Below are 20169 nucleotides of genomic sequence, written 5' to 3'. Positions count from 1 at the left end.
CATTTAAAAAAATTCTATAATCAACAGTTTGATCATGCAGATGCTTAGCATGAACAAATAGGTGCAGTTTGAAGCGTCTGGGGTGCTGCTGTAAAGTTAGCCTGGTTTCCTGATTAAGTTTTACTAATTCTAAGATGAAACCCAGATCCACATAAAATAATCAGCTGAAAAACTAACAAACTTACCAAAAAGTTTCAACATGACTTGAATAATTTCACAATATTTATTGTCACATGAATTTGTTCTCCAATACTATGTGGTCCATAACTACTGACTGTATTATACTCTGTATAGTGAGAACATTATGTACCAAACCACATCATATACCAAACCACAGTGTTGTCGAATAATGTTCTGAAAAGGTAATAAAGATATAATACTAATCTTCATGTTGTTTTCTTTCAACCCATACATTTGTACATTGGTATGCTTTTGGTCAGGGGGTCAATAGTAGTATCGTCTTACATCCAGAATCACATTAAAACAAAACTTGTTATAACATAATAGCACTCCATTTGAATGTGTCCTTGACCTGAGTGATAAAAACTAACATACCATGTGGGATCTCTGTCTGTTAAAAAATGTATCATATACACTAACAACAGGCTCAGCCCATCATATGCCAAATCACCTAATTAGTATGCACATAGGTCACTCATAACTTAAGTCATCTGCAAACTTCTCAATATAAGCTTACACAAAAAGTGTGATTAAACTGGTAAGAAATGGAATATGTAGGGTGGTAACAAGTTCTGCTAATTAGATGCCAGAACGTCTGAATAATACAAATGTATGTTGCTCATTTGTGATCCTATCCAAGATTTGATTGAAAGCATACATACCAACTCTGAATAAATGATGTCTCTACAGTGATAACAAGCAATTGCCAACAGCAAAATGACCTATGACCCATGACACAGCTCACAAAAGGTGAACAATTAACAATGGATGCCCCTAAAATTGCAAATGTTAACTGCAGGCAAGAAAAGTATTTAAGATTTGTGTTTATTACCTGGCTGCTAAGACTGGTATCCATGGAGTTAACTCATCACTATGGTTACCAATCAACCAATCATAATCCGGGAAGAGGCAATCTGCTGATGGAGTGATTGAAGCTTCCTGAAAAGTATCAAATATGATAGTACAGGTTCTGCCCTACAGTTATTATGTACTTCTGAGAGAAGGACCAGTATAAGGTGAAGATGTTTGCAATTGCAACTGTCATGTTGGAGAGAAGGTTGACATACCTCTTTGCTATTTTCATGTACTGTGATTGAAATTATTTACATGTGATAATCATGGACACAAAGTACCATCTAGAGTAGGCAGCTCATCTAAATGGTTTCTCCCATGTCTAAATGGTTTCTCCCATGTCTAAATGGTTTCTCCCATGTGCTCAAAAAATGAACCTGAACTACTCCAAAGTATACTATTTAGCAATTATTAAAACATGGAAAATGAATTTTGCCAGAATAGATAATACCAGCTTCTGGAAGTGCAATAAATAAACTATAAAATAAATGAAAGGTAAAAATATTATTGACTTGCTTTTTTTCAATTTACCTTTGAAACATAGGAAATGAAAACAACCAAGTGAGACTAGCAGTTTTATGAGATGCAGATCTGATGTAAGGCCAAGCTAAATAACTCTTACCCCAAATTACACCCATCAATCATACAACAAAATAATGGGAATTAAAAGTTATTTTAACAACACATGAGATGCACAAGGTAGTTTTTATATAACCCGTAGGGACAACCTGGGAAATTCTTTTCTCTTAAAAATCAAACCCTACGCAAAGCATAAAATTGTAGAGCAGAACCAATTATCAGCAAACAAGAAGTAAAACCATTTATCTAAATGACATAACATTAAAATATTTTATTATAAATATGGTCTGAAAACTAGAATTCTGCATTTGTAAAATATGTATCCCTGCACGTCCCTGTTTTGACCTCTGCCACAAAATGAGAGTCTCTTAGGGATGGCCCATGAACTTAAGGACTGCTCTGGAGGCAAATGTTAGCTTGGTTCATTCATTTGTCTTTTGATGTCCAGTAACTAAACACACTGTGTACAAGTTGGTGTGGGAGGTAAAACTAATTTAATTGTGTAATACTTAGTACATACTGCTATTACTGCATTGCTGTATCTTTTCCTAGCACTAGTCCCCAGTAAAAGTTGATTTTTCCCTGCTTCCATTAGAAATTGGAGATCCCAGTCTAATACCTTAGTTAGCACTGGTGCATCAGAATACTGTCCTGCTCTGATTGGACTGAGACTGAAAGGGTGTCGGAGCAGGAAGAAAGGGAATTGGGCAACAACTGCAGACAAATATTACATAATTAAAATTAGTTTTACACTCCAAAACTAAATTTTAATAGTAGTATTACTGCATTGCTGAATTTGCCAACCCAATAAAAGGATGAACTTGCTGTCATTAAGGTGACACACTGGAGGATGGCTTGACAGTTTGCTGGGCGTACACGATTGGGCCAAATGCCCTGACTCTGTTGTGACAATTATAACTGGCAAAAAGACAAGATGGTGGAGTGAGATTGCCAGAATGCAGCTTTCATGACATCATCCAAAGAAGAACGAATTCAGCAAGAACAGGAGCTCCTAAAGGTAGCTAATAAACAATCCTTTTCACTGACAATACATGAATTGCACTCCTTCTTTTCTCCAATGTTGGGGAGAGAAGCAAGACTGTTTTAATAGAAAGTTTCTCAAAGGAAGCTTCACTCAAAGGTTTACATGAAGGTTTATGTAATGACTAAAGAACACACAAAAGGTTCCACATAGATACTGAAGATTAAGAGAGTGATTTCTGGTGCATGAAAGTAGACTATAGTAATCAGTTCTGAATGGAATGGGTCCAACAGAAAATGGGACATTAGAAAATTCTCCATTAGGCATCATTAACCTTGTAAATAGAAAGTCATGTAGCCTGAATAAAGCAAATGCAAAGGATAGGATTAATGCATTTTCTACTGCACCAATTACAGAAAATTCTCCATTAGGCATCATTAACCTTATAAGTAGATAGTCTTGTAGCCTGAATGAAGTAAATGGCACTCTTGCTTTAAAACCCATCCTGGTGGACAGATCATTTAATAGGAGCCATGCATAAAGCTGGAGAATCTGAGGCATGTTATGCAAGAAGAACCCTCTGTGCTGTGACAAGTGATCGTAGTAATTCCCAGGGGTCACTGACCAACAGGTGAAGGAGATTGCTGAAACCCAATTAATGGGAAGACAGGGGAGCTACCACAACTTTGGATGTCCTGCCTCTGTGTAGAACTGATGGATTATTCTGAAAGGTATGAAGGCATAGAAGTATAGTCCATTAAATCTTAGACTGAAGATGTCCACCACCTATGGCCTCTGGTCTGGCACTATAAAGATATAAAGAGGGAGCTTGTTGTTCAGCCTCACAGCAAAAAAATCTACCATTAGCTTTGCCCACAGTTGAAAAAATGTCTCTTCTACCTACTGGTGCAAGGACCATTCTATAAGGACTGCTTATTTTGTCTTTCTTCCTGGAAAGTGGCAGACTCTTGAGAGTGATTTCCTCTGAAGCTGTTTGACATAAGAGGTTGCAGACTTAAAGTAGAAAGAAGGGGTACAAGTGTTATGCTGACATCTGAAATAAGCTAAAGGAAGGAGCTGAGCTTCCAGTGTGTTATTCAGAATTCTGTTCAGAAACTTGTCCTGATTTTATCAACCTAGTACTCAGATGGTGACCAAATCTGAATTCTAAATGAATCAGAGTGGAGAGAAGATCCTTATGAGGTCTACAGTTTGCCAGAAGTACTGGAGTGGCTGCATATGAAGCCTTCCTTGGGAAACTAAGTCTGTTGCTGTATCCCAGGAAAGACAGGTAGAGGTGACCTAACAATGAAGTCTTCTCATCCAGTCTTACTATATAAGAAAATATTTTAGAGATTCTGTAGGGAGGGACACAGACTGTCCCTTGACAGGTGAGAAAATTCATGCCCATGTAAATAAAATTCTGAAAATGCATTAGATCCAAGTTCTGGTTTGGGATTAGGCCTAGACAAGTCACAGTCTCCCATCAGACAGACCCTCAGATGGGCATATCTGAGGACATTATGTGGCAAACAGACATAAAAAAAACTTGAGGATGGGGACAGCTAAGGACTTTAAATGGGTGGCTATCACATCCATCAAACTGGTGAAGGCTCTGAAGTGTAAACTAGCCTTATAGGAAGAGACTGAAACAGAAAGATCTCCTTCCCCAGAATTTCCTGTGGGCTGGGAAGATGGAGATGTGAAATAGGCATCAAGGAGATCTATGGAAGCCATGCAATCATTTGGCATGGTGGTATTCCTGACTGAAGCTGACATCTGCATCCTGAAATACTCTTAAGCAGAAACTTGTTCAATGGGAAAAGGTCAGAAACAAGTGTCCCGGTTTTTGAAATTAGGAATATCCAGAAATAAAATCCTGGAGTTTATGTCACCCTCTCCACTGTGCCTTTCCTTAGAGATATACCTCCTCCTGTAGGGATACCAGTTGGAACCAAATTTTATGGGAGATCCTTTAAAGATGTCAATTATACCAGTTGCATAACCCATAACCTGATGCATGAAAATTGCATGAAATCCAAGGAAAAAAAATCATGATATTCTGATTCACATATTATGACTATGATATCTGCCGTATATACTCACATATAAATCGAATAATTTAGGAAAAAAGAAAGGCCCGAAGGGGGGGGGGGGGGCGGTTTATCCACAGGCTAAGGTCTATTTGTTGACTACCATAATGGCTGTAAATCTTGAGACACTAAAAAATATTTTTCTGTGTCCCAAGATGTATATGCATGTGAAAAAAAATATATATTCTCGGTGTCCCAACACTTACTAAACTGTTATAAACTACTATGACTGCTTTTGTTATTACTTTACATGTGCATATTTTCTGATTTCTCCAACACAAAATTAAATAAAGGTTAAAAAAAAGACTTCACAATTCACAGAACTATTCGAGTCTACCCCAGAGATCAGGCAGTACTATAATGTACAGTACTTACACAGTACAAATCATGCCTAGCGTCATTTTAATCCTTGTTTATTCCCAAACATATTAGATGTAGATTTTGCTTTATTCATTTTTTTGACCAAATCAGATTCTTCAGATAACACTTCAGCTTGTTGGTAATAGCTGTTCATTCATGTTGACCCATGCGCTCATGAGTTTTAATGACATAAGCAATGATACAAATTGAGGTAATCTTTATGAAAAGGTACACACATTCAATTGTGCAAGCCAGAACCAGCATAACTGTTATATGTTCATGAAAGAATGGTAATAATAAAGTCTAAAATTAAGAATATATATCAACTAAGATCATCATCAATCTATTTTACTTTTGGGTTTTGGCTGAACAAAATCATAATTTCCCACATAATGGAGAGCTGGATGTTTCAACATCTCCTTTGTTTATAATTGGCAGATATGTCTTTTGTTTTCTGACATCAATACAGGCCAGTTAATCATTAAAATGCTGCAAGTGGCTTGCATTAAGAGGGAATTTTCACTGGCAACAATGCCAGTACTTTGATGTGAAATTGCCTTTCACTCCATATTAGCATGAATACCCTGGTTTGGTAAAAAAAAGGATGGAAGGTTGCTTATATCAAAGCAAACTACAATTCAGCTTTTATGGTATTTGCATAATTTTTGAAGCAATTATTTCTGCAACTTCATTATTGTATTTTGGATTTATCGTTGAAGTTTAATGCAGTGGTGCCCATGATTTGAATCTAAGGAATATACTTCATTCAGTGGAATGTACTTCATTCAGCGAGTGTTTAAACCTACAATGACATATGGTGGCAATATTATGTAAATATGCTTAATAGAATAATTGCGAGCATTGATTCCTACCCTATTGTTGTTCATTGTTGTCATACTGTACTAATATTTTAATGTGTTAGGTATTTACAATTCCAAGGCAAAATAAAAATGTAATTGCTGGTGCAATGATATAAAAAGTCTAATGCAGTAACACATAAACAAACAATAACTGAGTCAAAAAGGAGAGGCAGTGTTACAGCAACCTGCGAATGCTCAATTCTTGTCATCATCCAATCAAGTTATACACAAATCCGAATTAGTCAAAAACAATAAGAAAACAGACAATTAAATAAATTTCTTGACTTTTCAAACAAATTTATACCATTTATATGTAATAATCATAGCTGCCAACCCTAAGAAAGTTATACGCAGTGGCATAACTATCTTACAATGGGCCTCACAGCAAACTTTTTGTACCGGCCCTCACCCCACCCCTTAATGTCACTTTATTTTTTTATTTTTTCCGGGTTGTGCAAGGTCCCACAGCACAGCTGTACCTGCTGCCACGGATGCCAATGGTTATATGGGTAATTTTTGCTAATGTAAATTTGCCTATATAAATGCATTTAGAACTTACAGACTCTGACTTTTAGGTCAGCTTCTTCATGGGTTATTCACTTTCTAGATTTTATACCTATTCAGTTTGTTGGGGGGAGGGGTTTGGCTTATATGTGAATGGGTTTATACGTGAGTATATATGTTAAATGGGATCATGTTGAGGTTGTTTTTACTTCTAGACATCCGTTGAAGAAGGGAATAATCACCTTTGACTGGGAACTAATGCCAGGAAAATAAACAGCAATGCAGTCAAAGCAGGTAAATGTATTACTGCTATTAATTTCTCTTTTCATGCCCAAGAAGTGTATGTATAGTTATAACGATATGTTATGAAGTTAATTAGTTTCTGGTAGGTAATTAAAGACCCCTGGGTAACCTAGTGGTCCCAGTCTGATGCATGTTGATGCTATGGTCACTAACCATACTAGTAGCAAAGTTGGCAGAGCATCAGAGTTGTCATCCTAGGGTCATGGGTTTGATACCTGGCTAGGCCATTATTGGTCAGTTGACCTGGTGACCCTTTCCTTTGGTATTATGTTGCCAAATGAAATATGAAAGTGCCTTTGAAAAAAGCAACCAAAGCATTAAACAAACATGCCAATCCAAAACCATGAAAGATAAAAATCCTCAGGAGTTATGTGCAATTTATGTAATATCATCCATACCCTTAGTCCCATCCCAAGGTGCAAGATCAAAATTACAAAACTGCTGACACAATCTACACTGAAAGGACCATGATTTAACCCAAATTTAAGTAGTCTAGCTTTAATGGACATATGTATGGACTGAACTACATTGAAAGCACTGCGATAAAATTAACTAGTACACAAATTATCAACATTTTGTTAAAAGAAGCTCTTGCTTAAGATAGTTAACTTACTCAATTCAACATACAATGTGTACAATACAGACCTGCCACCTTGAGTGGAATGAAAACTGGGATGCGAAAAGAAAAAAATAATAAGGATTTGGAGAAAAATAAATGATGATTAGTGTTTGTGACCATATATTGATCAAAATTATCCAGGCTCATAACTCATCAAGACCAACAGAATGTCAACTGGACTTACCAATGTTTCTTCATATTATTATCATTTCTCAGTTCCAGAAGGAAAGAAATGGACGGGTGTCCCCTTTGCCCAGCCCACTGACACCACTGTACACCCCCCTGCCTTCTTGAACTGCAAAATTACCATCTTTATAAACAAACCATCATTTTCCACGTTTCTTTAGCTACCATGGTAGTTTTAATCATTTTTTCAAAGCTTAAATCACTTACTTAAACGACTGCAAATCACATCTTACTTAAGTAAACAACAAGTGGCAACATGTCAACATTAAGATCAAAACACATTACCACAAGCTGGCTTGGAAGGATCAATCTCACTCAAGAACAATAACACCAAAGATGGCTTCATGTGTTTTCTCCACCACATTAAATAATAATTGTCACAGCCTTAATATTTCATGTACAAGCCAATTTATTATTTAAAACAAATAACAAAAAAGAAAAGAAAAACAAAACAACCCAATTCAATTAACAGTTGTTCAAGGCATCTTCACCTATGGTAAAACCATGTGGAGTTTAAAACACTGACATTTACAACTTGAAAATCAGACAAGAAAAGCTGCAAAGAACAACATTTCAATTAAGCCCTTTGGTAAACAAACACTCCTCCAGGAAAGAATTTTCCTTTTCATTTAATTGTTTTACAAACATGTTTTCATAACCTGCCATATAACACTTGACACATGTCTCTGCGGTCAGTCTCTTTTTGACGTGGATTAATAATTAATGAGAAGCTGTAGATGTAATTTGAAAGTACAATAAAAAATATTGCATTAATAAAAATACAGAAAAGAGAGACCATGACCAATGATATTAAATTAGTTGCTACAAAACAAACCCATCATGAATAAAAGCCATATCACTTACTTCATAAAAACTATTATTCTGCGGCATGAATACTTTCTGTGCAATGTGTCTGCCTAATATGATACTGTACAACTTGTCCTAATTTGTCGTATGAACAGCAATGCACTCATCTTATTTTTTTTTTTTAAATCTTCAAGAAGTAGTTGTGCTGGTCTTTATAGGTCTATTTCATTCTGAGCGTAAATATTCGAGGCAAACTGTCCCTGCCCACCCAGTCCTTGTACATCTGATACATGTAGCAAGTAAATGGTTAGAACAGTGTTTACGTTACATACAGGAGTGTCACTGGTTTGTAGGATGGCTATTGATGGAAGTCAAGAATATCAGATATTCCCATGCCAAACTCCATGTACACTCACAAAAATAATCACATCAAGGTGGAATTTAGATCCCTTAGTGAGCGACATCATCCAACAATAAAAAATATGTTATCAGTATTTTATAATTTTTGTTGTTTAAATGCATATTGCTGACAAAGTATCATTGAATGATAACATGCACAAAATAATTAATCCACTATCTGTTGCTTTTTGTAAAATCTAGAATCTTTATTTTTTTAAAAACAAAACAAGATATATCTGAAACATCACTTCCTCAATTTGTTTTATTGTCTTTCTAAATTCTAGTTGTTTGATTGTAATTTGAACAGAAAATATCATTGTAAACATTCACTGTGAAATTATAAATATTATCACAATGTTACTCTCAACAAAGGCCCTGCTCACAAAAATTTGCCCTTATGGTAAGAAGTGCCCATAGCCTTCCTAAGAACACTGCATTTATCCCTATCATAATTTATTTTAAAAGAGTTCTTTGTTTTACAAAAGTCCAAATAATTATCATATAATTCTATTAGTGGGTTAAACAATTGGTCCTAAATTTTAGGCAAAATAAAAATGAATCAATTATTTCTCTGTCCATACAATATGTGATTATTCTGACCTTGAGTACAGTTTCAGGTCCATACAAGTCCCAGATTTTACGTCTCCTGATGTCTACACCATATCCTGGATGCTGGAAATAGCAAGTTTATTAAACATAATTTTTCATTAATAGCAAATGTGTGGACTATATGATTAATACTTACAGGATGTGTGTAGCAATAAAAAGGAAATGTATGCCATGATGTATTAAGATCATACAATTATGGAAGATCCTTCCCCGTCAACTTGATGAGGATCATAGCACTAAAGCCACCCAGGCCTGTCTCATTCAGTCCTTTTGAAAAAATAAATTTGTACCTAATTTATTTACTATCCTCATTTAGAAAAAAATAATGCTTTCAAACCAATTTATAATTCCATCGTTAATCAACTGGATATCAAGATGTAAAATTCCTAATCATTTGTTGTACTATGCATTCCAAGACATCACCCAGTTATATATACATTGTAGCTTATGAATTACCCTTTGTGTGCCAAATCTTAATCACAAATGTGTCAACAGTTTTAGTGTGGTGGGCTGATTAGTATAGGCACTCAAAGGTCCTGGTCCAGCTGAATTTTAGAATGTAAATATTTGGGGTAATCTTGAGAAGTGTACATTGTTAATTAAAGTAATACTACACAGCTGAACATTTTATATAAGGGTTCTACATATTTGAAGAAAGCAAAAATATAGAGATATTAATGTATGAATAACTGACATAATAATGTGTAACATGTATATTCCATGTAACATTCAGCACGCTGAAGCATCGTAAATATGTTAAACACATCATCAGAATTAATCAGATATGGAATATTTGTGTATCTCAGTACACATTTAATATGAAGTGTATGGAAAAGCACAGCAGACATTACTCATCCCAATTAAAGGTTCATTAATATTTTTAATGCTTTACATAGCATCAGATGGTCCTGTTCTAGTTCATCAACTAAACGTGGCAAAGTGATCGTCATATTGAACATCTACGAACATGTGGTCGTTTTCATTATGCCATATAAAAACATCCCTTGCCTTCTTTAACTTTTAATACATTTCCATTTTCACTCTTTACAAAGTTTACTTCATATTTGCCACTAACAAAGAGTTACTCTAACACTGTCCATTTAGAATTAGGAAATTGCCTTTTAATTTCTAGCAAAGTATCTCCATTTAAAATCCCATCAGGACTTGCACTTAACCATTTCTCCTCATCTGACACATACAATCCACAGTCGCTTACAGTATATCCATTTAAATTTAAAAATTGTTTTGCTTTAACCTCTTTGTCCTGTCCATGTTTGTAAATTTGTTACCAATAAATTTTGAATATAAATGATCCTTATGAAATTGATGCAATCAGTTGTCTCTTTAATGGGTGCTTTGTGTAAACTACTAGCTGTAATTTTCAATTTTCAAGCGTCTCTCCACAAAGGACGTTTACACTGACAGTTTTGTTTTGCAGTTTATTCTGATCTAAATCCAGACGTACATACTTTTGAAAAAATTGTTAAACATTTCCCACAGGATAAGCTTTCATGACTGCTATGATAATGAAGTCACGTATCACATGTAAAGTTCGTAGGTTTACTTGTGAAACTTTTGGTCATTGTTGTTCTTTAATCTGAAATAAAGCTTTAAGTGGTGAATTGTCAACAGCAGTTTTAAACTCTGCCTTTGTCAAATAAAATGGCGTTTCAGGCAATGGGCACTACTTTTCTGTCATCTTTAATGGGGCTGTCACCAATTTTTTTTTTTTAAAGTTTTATATTTGCAAGGGGTTTCGGTTTAACATTTCTTTTCATACCTGTTCCACTTAGCTGTTTTATCCGTAAACTGACCCCAGTAAGATTATTTCTCACAGCTTGTTAAATTTTCCACAACAAAGCACTGACATGACTGCATGAATGTCATTTCCCTGCCATACATGTGCACCACCCATTCTCAACAACACTCTCCATGGTATAAACAAAGAAAGCTTAATTTACTTTATTTACTGACTGTGATGAGCATATTTCTCCTTTCATGATAATTGTATGCTCAAAGTTCAACGTATTGTGCAAAATTGTATCCATATTTCCACTCTGGAAGTAGATATAAACTTTGTAAGCTTTTAAAGTTCTTCATTTATTTTCCATCTACTACTTTCGATGAGATTCAATAGTTGTAAATGTCGATGTAAATCACATTTAGTGACTCTCATGTCATCAGTCCATTCATTTATATTGTAAAATACATCAGGCATTAAACAACTCACTTCAGACATTGCTCTTTTCAGCGCAAGTTCAGTTTGTTTACAGCATTTCGCAGTAATGTAATGGCAGACACAGCAGTGGTACTCCAAGCAGACTCAATCGATTCAAAGGGTAATAACTGAAAACAATCTGTCTATACTATGTCTATGGAACATAATCAGAGAATAAAATAAATATCAACACATAATCATTACCCTAACTCCCATTTGCATACATCTCCAAGCCCAAATGAACTTGTATCATCAGGCTTGTATTCCAATTTTCAGATTTGTCAGGTTCACTATTTTAAGTACCATATCTGACAGCCTATAAATTGATGTGGAGTAAAGTCAGATTTGCAAATGTTGTACATTTCCCATCCTTCACCTATATACAAGTTAATGCTGAGTATAAGATAAGGTCAGATTAATACCTCGACTTTGTTGTTTTCATTATAGTTCGTTCTACATAGAATTTTATCCTATTTGTAACTCAATAAATTTTCAGGTCAGCATCATTGAATGCATCTAAAAGGACCTAATTCGTTTCACATAAAATATTTAAAATGAATTAAGTACTTTTAACTGCATTTAATAAAGCTGACAAGAAAATTTATCGAGTTACAGATAAAATTTGCAATACTGTGTGGAACAACCTATATGCACTTCCGGTTTCATGAATATTAATGGTATCACTGTATGCTATTTCAGATTACCAGTAACAGGGAAATTGTATCTTTGATGCTAAAATGCTTTGTTTTGAATAGAGAGAAATGCAAGTATTCCATTGCATATTTCTTTTTGCAAGTCATGATCAAAATCAAATATCCCCACATATGGAAGAGAGAGATTTTATCCCTTCTTCATGCTATTATGTATGTTACCCCCACTGTTTAGAAGAAGTATTTGTCAAAGATAGAAAATAGTATCAAATCAAGTATGAAATGGAAACTATTTAGTACATAACATACTCCTTCAGTTTCAAAGTTTAAATATTTACAATATTTATATCCATATAGTCTCCATTTAGGTTAAAATCCATATGGATCCCATCTAGGTTAAATCCCAATTATGACCATTTTCAACAATACAAGTTCTTTATGATTAAATCAACACATCATACAATACTAATGTCTGAAAAAAAACTTCTGCCACAATTGATATGTTATCAGAATATAATAAAAAAAGGAAAAGAAGCATCCTCTTTTTTGAACTAATACTTCAAATTGAATGTGTTCATTTAGTACATTTTCTTCAAGTTGTAATTGCTTATTTGTAGGTTTTTGGAATATACATTATGTGTTAAGCTCCAGTTCATGTAACTATTGGTTACTGGAGCACTCAGGTAAGACCCTGTACCCTTTGGCTTCAGACCCAGCTTAATCTCTTTTCTACTGCTATATAAAACACCTGCACACAGCAAACACTGAGTGACCCCAACATTCAAGAACATAACAATACAAAGATTGTAAAGGACAATAAAATTTAGTTAGCTGTTACTTTTAATAAATGAAATAGTGGCAAAATATAGAAGAGAAATGAATGGAGAAGGAAAAAGTTGTCCTTTGCTGTGGAAAAGGAAAAAGGTGTGCCTTGACAAGTTCACAAGTTTTAATAACAATTGAAGTACATCAACAATCTACAAAACTTTTTTAAAATATTAAATATTTTGTGAAAGGATTAAGAATCATATAGATTATCTAAAAAATTCAACTTTCCACTGCCATTTTGTCAATATAAAATGAAATATTCTTTTCAACTTCCTGTCTTAATTTAATAAACATTTAAACGTAATTAATAAACATTCTTGACAAATTTTTCCAGCATCTACATAATTGTATATAATATTTTTAAACATATCAGTATAAAGTTTACAATACTTGTTTTTAGGTCTTTGAAGCCTGAAATAAATATTAAAATAATTTAATTCAAACAGTAGAGTTTTCCTTTCTAAAGTCTCAAATTTGTCCCAGAAGTCATGTACAAATTAATTAAGAGTTTAAAAGCAAATGGTTATTTGTTTCTTCTTGTATAGTGAAAAAAGACTCAAAGGAATGGCACAACTATTTTGCATTCAAATAAAACTTTCTCACTACTGTGTTATTTACTTTCATAGACCTATAACACAATTTCTAATAATGTAACACACGTAACACCTCCTGACTAGGGATGAAATGATACACCTGTACCATGTATCCATTCACAATACACAGCCTATGCTACTATACAGTATTGATAAACACATCAACTTGATGGTCTTTTCATCTTTTGAATGTCTATTAGTGGCAGGGCGGTGCCGTTTTGTGTGTTGGCATCATGGTTGTATTTCCAGTACGAAGTTTACAGACAGCCGTAGACTTATCATTTGTTTATATGACATACTGAAGTGTAGCCTTCAAGTTGAACCTAAGGAGACCAAATATGAAGCAACAGAAAAGCTTCATACAAAAGTGAGCATTAAATGGTCAGTAAAGTATTTAAATCATACAAGAAGAACAAGTCTGGAATGCATCTTTACATTGCTATGTTATCAGTGGCTGAACTTGCTGATGGGATGAAATAATTAGCATGGAATTGGGGGAAGGCAGATTTCAAACTATGAGTTAGTCATTTTGTGTTGTCATATTTTAATAGAACATACATATCTGCATATGAGGGTGATCATAGCTGTCTCAAATGAATTCTCAATTTAAAGAATAAAAAGGCAAACAACTAATAGTTATTCATGACTGCTGAAGACTAAAGTAATTTATTTAAGGTAAACATCATTTTTGTATTGATTCTTCACCTCTTGTATCAGTATGGTTATTGGTATAGAAAAAGTATCAATGCATCAATATATCAATTGATCATTTCAACCCCACTCATAACATCATAACTGACATAGCTGCAAACTGCCCAGACTTGCAATTAGTGAAAATAGGGATAGAAACTAGTGAATTTTGACATGAATTCATGAAGTGACCTTCGAGTCCGGGAATATTTGTCAGAACAAATGTTTAGCATGGTCTCCAGCTGATAAAGGTAGATTGTGTTCAACAAGAAAACTCACAAACAATGCTTCAGCATTGGTAGCTTGCAGGTCTTCCATTGGGAGTTGAAATCTGCTGCGAGTTCTTAATTATCCCAACCTCTATGTGCTTTTTGCTACTAATGTGCCTGATGTATATCGGTGTTTGATGGCTGAATGCACGGCCAATTTTTAGTACATTCCAAACTAAACTTCACTTTTTGTGCAATACATTTCTTTTTCCTTGCTGATGAAGACATTTTCATTATGCGATGTTGAATGGTAATTCAAATCCGTGTTTGTGGCGCATGCGCAGACCAAAATTCTGGTTAGGCCCCAGTTTCTCTCAAAAGCATTTGTAAAACTACTCTTATACATATAGATTAAAACACGCTAAAATGCTTGCTACTGGGCCAACTGTATTAATCAGCTATAGCTGCACTAATATCGTGACCAGCAGTACCGGACTGTTTTGGCAACTGCCAATATCACGACTTGCACTTAACAGGAAATCAGTTATTTTATTAAAGATTTAAAATAATTGAGAACTGGGGAATTCGTGATTTTTTCTGCATGCGGTGTGAATTTGTAAATCGATGAAAAAGTCACAAAATTCACACCAAAATCGTGAGGACTGGCAGCTATGCTGACATCATAACATCATGTAAAGGAAAGGCGTTGTTGTTGTTGTTGGGTTTAACACCATTTTTCAGCACACAATAGGCTATAAATGGCGGCCAGTATTAATGGTGGAGGAAGAACCCGGAAAATCCTCGGAAAGAACCAATGACCCTTGAGAAGCTACCTGCAAGCTTTCTCACATACCCATATTGGCCGAATCCGAGACTCGAACCCATGCAGACAGAGGTGAGATGGCAGTGATCCGTAACGGAGAGCACTTTAGACTGCTCGGGGTCCCAAAGGAAAGGCGTAATGACCCAGGCATCCAAATGTATTTCAAAGTCATTTCACTAAGCTATTCTACAGCTTAATAAAATAAAAAAAACCAGAATTTTTCATCATGTGAAAAAACGAATCTATCATCTGTGCTCCTTTCAAATTAAAGTTATGAAACCCATTGAATAATACTAAATACTTAATATCATTTGCTTGCCAAGTTATCTGACTTGTTTCTTAAATTTCATTTGCGATGACTCCTCATTACTGGAAGTTTTTACACTTAATGTCAAAGGCACAATAAATGGATATAATATGTGCAAGTTTCTGTTCCACTGTTTCGTCTGGAAAAAACCCAACCATTTTGTCATTTCACAAGCCTTAATTTAATCTTCAATTGCTCTTATTTCCTTCTGATATAAATATTGTCCTTGTCTATCCTTCTTTGTGTTAATATGTAATAAACAATCTTTACTATTTTCCTTATCTTTCAATTTTTGAATACATTGATTAGGTAAAGATGCTCTAAATATACGACACTTCATGAAATCACTGTAGTATTCTATATTTTTATTTATTTCATCTGATGCCATATACATTTTTTCTGTTTTGACCATATATATCTTTAACTGTAATTTTCTTTCTGTTCCATCAAAAAAAGTTCCTATATAGGAATATAACTGAAAGAATAACTGATTTCTACATGACTAAATTTTCCTCTAAAATGATAAATTCTATTCCTTCTACTATTTCTAAATATGGTTTTCATGATATTGCATTTACAGAGGGTCATAAAATACGAAAAATAGTTTTCCATTTGTCAAGGATGCCTCTACCATTATTCTTTTTACTCAACTAGCTTAAATAGCAACTATACGGTTCCCTATATACAGCATTTTCAACCCACCATTAATGCAGTCTTGGGCAATAATATTCGGACTTATTCAATCACAGATAAGGAAGAATTCTTAGAACATAGGATTTATAGTTGTTCACTCAAATATTTTAATTTTCTGTAGGAAGACAATAAATACAATTCTGAAGTGTCTTTGGAACTTACTCCTTCAGATGAGAGGATATGAACCAACAGGCCATTTCCACATCCAAGGTCAACAAATGACTGCTTTTCTGTCAGATTCTTTACAGTTCTCTCCTGTTTCCACAGCAACTAGAAAATCAATTTTAAAATTATTTTTATATCCAAGTACATAATCTAATTAAAAGTTTATATTCATTAAAATAAAGCATATAAGTGTACTTTCATGATAAAGCTATAGGAAAAGATAATAAATGAAACATACAGTTCTCTGTGCACACAATTCAAGTCCCTGAATCTGATATATAAATTATCAAAACTCTCTCCAACACATTTCTGAACATGCTCGTTTCATGTTTGTAATCCTACAGAATAATGCCACAGACAAAATTTGTTCATGTCGTCTACAACTAACTCTCAAAATGACCCCATTTTAAACGAATGTAAAGTTATGTAAACTGGAAGAACTTTCAAAATACTTACTCCGTGGGTCATCCATTTCTCGCTAAATGATTACGTTAAGGTTACAAAGGCAAGCATATTATAGCATTTGTGTATTGCACATGTTACATGTAATCAGACACGTACATTCATGTTTTAGTCATATTTCTTGTAATAAGTATTTTATCACAATTTCATAGTAAAAATAAAAAGGTCCTGACTTTGAGCATTCTTGCAATTTATTATTACATTTACACAAGTTAGCTCAACCCCCCCCCAATCTGTTACAGTATGAAAAAGAAATTTATGATATAATGAATGTATAACCATTTGATTTGTGTTGTTGTTGTTCTAGGGTTTAACGCCATTATTCAGCACACGATAGGCTATACATGGCGGCCAGTATTAATGGTGGAGGAAGAACCTGGGAAAACCCCAGAAAGAACCACCGACCCACAAGAAGCTACTGGCGAGCTTTCTCACATACCCACATTAGCCGAATCCTCAATTCAAACCCACACAGACAGAGGTGAGATGGCAGTGATCCACAACAGATAGCGCTTTAGACCACTCAGCCACTCAGGGCCCCTGATCTGTGTGTAGATGGATACTTTAACCCAACAGTCATGAAATTCTATTTCAACATGGGGCAGAATGTCCACTTTTATCAAATTTCGTCCTTTGGGATGAAATGATTGGAGATAGTCTACTGAACCATAATAAAGTCTTACATTTGAATCCATTACAAAGTCAGAGTGGTGGTATATGGAATTAATGGGGAACATGATATGGGATCAATAACCATGACAAGAAAGTCCATTTCTGTTGAGCTTGCCTTTTGTTTAGCTATAAATAGTAATCTCAAACATTGTGCTTAAGTTTTACAAGTAACCTGTAAAACTGATCCTATTCAAGGGTGTGGACAGAAATGCATATAGATGAACATATGGACAGATGTATTGACATGCACACAGATGCCAAAGTGATCACCATCCCAAGCTTCTGCCAAGGTGGGCTCAACAAAAGGCAACTAATAATCCTCCATGGCCTTGAACTTCTTTATACTGTAAAGTCGACAAATTCTTCACAGCCTGAGCAATGCCTGATTAAACAAATACACCATAAAAAATTTGCTTTAATTTTAATACACAGTGCATATTCAATACATACCAGGAGATAGGTTGCAATAGCTACATCTTCATACACATACTTTTGAGGATCTGTCTTCTCTGGCCAAATCTGTGGAAAAAAAAGACATTGTGAAAGAAAATGTACCCAGGCAAGATTTTTTAGGACCAAGGATAATATTCTTACAATCAAGTTTGTTTGAACTTGTCTTCAAACGCCTGTAAATTCACAAACATGGCAGCAAATCTCTTCTAAAATTTCTAAAAGGTAGTTATAAAAAAAGGAGATATACCCTATACCAGGCGTCAACAACCTATTTTACATAATGTGCCACTTTTTTCTGGATTAATTACAAAACAAATTAGTGCGTGCCACCAGTGAGAGAGTAACACTGTTAAAATTGATATTTTTGGCTGCCTTTTGCATGCCACACAAAACCTCTTGACGTGCCACCTCATGGTATGCGTGCCGACCCCTGCCCTATACCAAACAGTTGTGATACAGCCTGTTTCATGAAATAATATAAAGCAATGTTTACTAGATTAAAAATCGCATGAGACACACATGGTTTAAAAAAAAATACTAATGCAGATTGGCAAAATGTTATGGTCTTCAGTAACTTCAGTTCTTTCAAACAAATTTTTTTTCAAAAATATCTTGTAAAATTCTACATCAATCTTTTCTTTAATGATTTCCAGTTACCTAAAAAAAAATCAATGACAGACTGCAATGTACAAATTTATTTCATCTCAGCTTAAGCCACTCGTCTAGATATCTCTATATGACTTGGGAAAGGCACTTATCTTCCATTATCTAAGAATGATATAGCATAAAGTTCAAAGTGCTGTTAAATAACTAAGTCATGTGAGAAGACCTTTCTCTTCCACAAATGTAATGAACAATATATGTATCTTGAAAATTAGGCTACCTATGGTTACAAACTATGCTTTAATCGTCACAAATTTTTTAAAAAAAGATCTGTGATTCTGAACATTGATTGCAGTTTGAATAGGAACTATGTATCAAAAGGGTCAGAGTATGAATGACAATGTGCAAGTCCAAAACCTTCCTAAATCTAACTATCTGCTTGATTGCCTAAGCCATCCAAACTGATGCAGGGTCTATTCTAGGATGAGTGATTATGTGATTGCTGCTAATTTCTCAAACACTATATAAAAAAATCAACACGTTTGAAAATGACAAGTCAACTTATCAAGCCCAACCTTTATAACTTCTTTAAATCTCTCAAAACCTCAGAGAAGTCTCCCCTTTCATTCAAATCGAGGGAAGATGCCCCCAACTGAATTTTCAGTTCCAGCGAAGACCATGTTCATATCCCTGTAAAGTTCCCGAAACATTTCCTGTTCCATAGCAAAAGCCATTTTGGTTTGAGCAATAATGCCTGATGCAATTATTAAATTATGATACCGATAGACAGCTGACCTACTTTCACCAAAGTGCAAATGCTGGAGGTTGTGACTATAAATCTAACTTACTTCCAATACTAAACCCTCAGAAACTACCTGTACTTTGCAACTGATACAGGACAGTAAAAACCTGAGAGTAATAAAAACAGGAGTACCACAAACAGCTCATGATACTCATATCTTGTGACCTTCTTCCTATTCATGCTCAATACCTTTGACTTAATTAAAATTATATTGCAGAAAGCTATACAGCACAGAATTACATGTTCCCATGCATGGTACATGAAACAGCATTCATCATCATATATACTTGGGCAAAGTTTCATTAAAATATCCATTTTAGTTGGCCATGACCTTGATCTTGGGGCCAGGGGAACGGCTACTGTATATGACACGCTAACTAGTAATGATAAAGACTTCAGCAAAGTTCCATGAAAATGTATCAAACCATTACAAAGTTACGGCCCATACAAATGTGGATGGACGAACAATGCTATAAGATAATGATCCATTTAAATACAGATGTACAATTAAATTTTAACCTATTTAAATTAATTCAATCAAATTAAAAGGAGTCAGCATTTGTCTTTTCATAAATGGTGATTTGTTTCAGTTATAATTCATAAAATAACCATAAGACATGTATCTGAACATTAATTTCAATGCGCTCCTTGAAAATGATCCATTTAAA

The 20169-nt window shown here is 34.6% G+C and overlaps 1 protein-coding gene across 1 annotated transcript in view; it reads right to left on the bottom strand.

Annotated features, from left to right (window-relative positions):
* The window catches only part of LOC149775708 (putative tRNA (uracil-O(2)-)-methyltransferase), a 66211-nt gene that overhangs the window by 27689 nt on the left and 18353 nt on the right, over positions 1–20169 (bottom strand). The window contains exons 4-7 of the mRNA XM_089943879.1: positions 18094–18162; positions 16507–16614; positions 9325–9396; positions 1013–1119 (exon numbers count right to left, since the gene is read on the bottom strand). Coding sequence (XP_089800005.1) covers positions 1013–1119; positions 9325–9396; positions 16507–16614; positions 18094–18162 — 356 coding nt within the window. The remainder of the gene's footprint in view (positions 1–1012; positions 1120–9324; positions 9397–16506; positions 16615–18093; positions 18163–20169) is intronic.

The sequence above is a fragment of the Sinohyriopsis cumingii genome, chromosome 19 (assembly GCF_028554795.1).
Source record: "Sinohyriopsis cumingii isolate HCF-2022 chromosome 19, ASM2855479v2, whole genome shotgun sequence".
NCBI lineage: Eukaryota > Metazoa > Mollusca > Bivalvia > Unionida > Unionidae > Sinohyriopsis > Sinohyriopsis cumingii.
The sequence above is the reverse complement of the archived record's forward strand: the minus strand, read 5'-3'. Positions and strand labels throughout refer to the sequence as shown.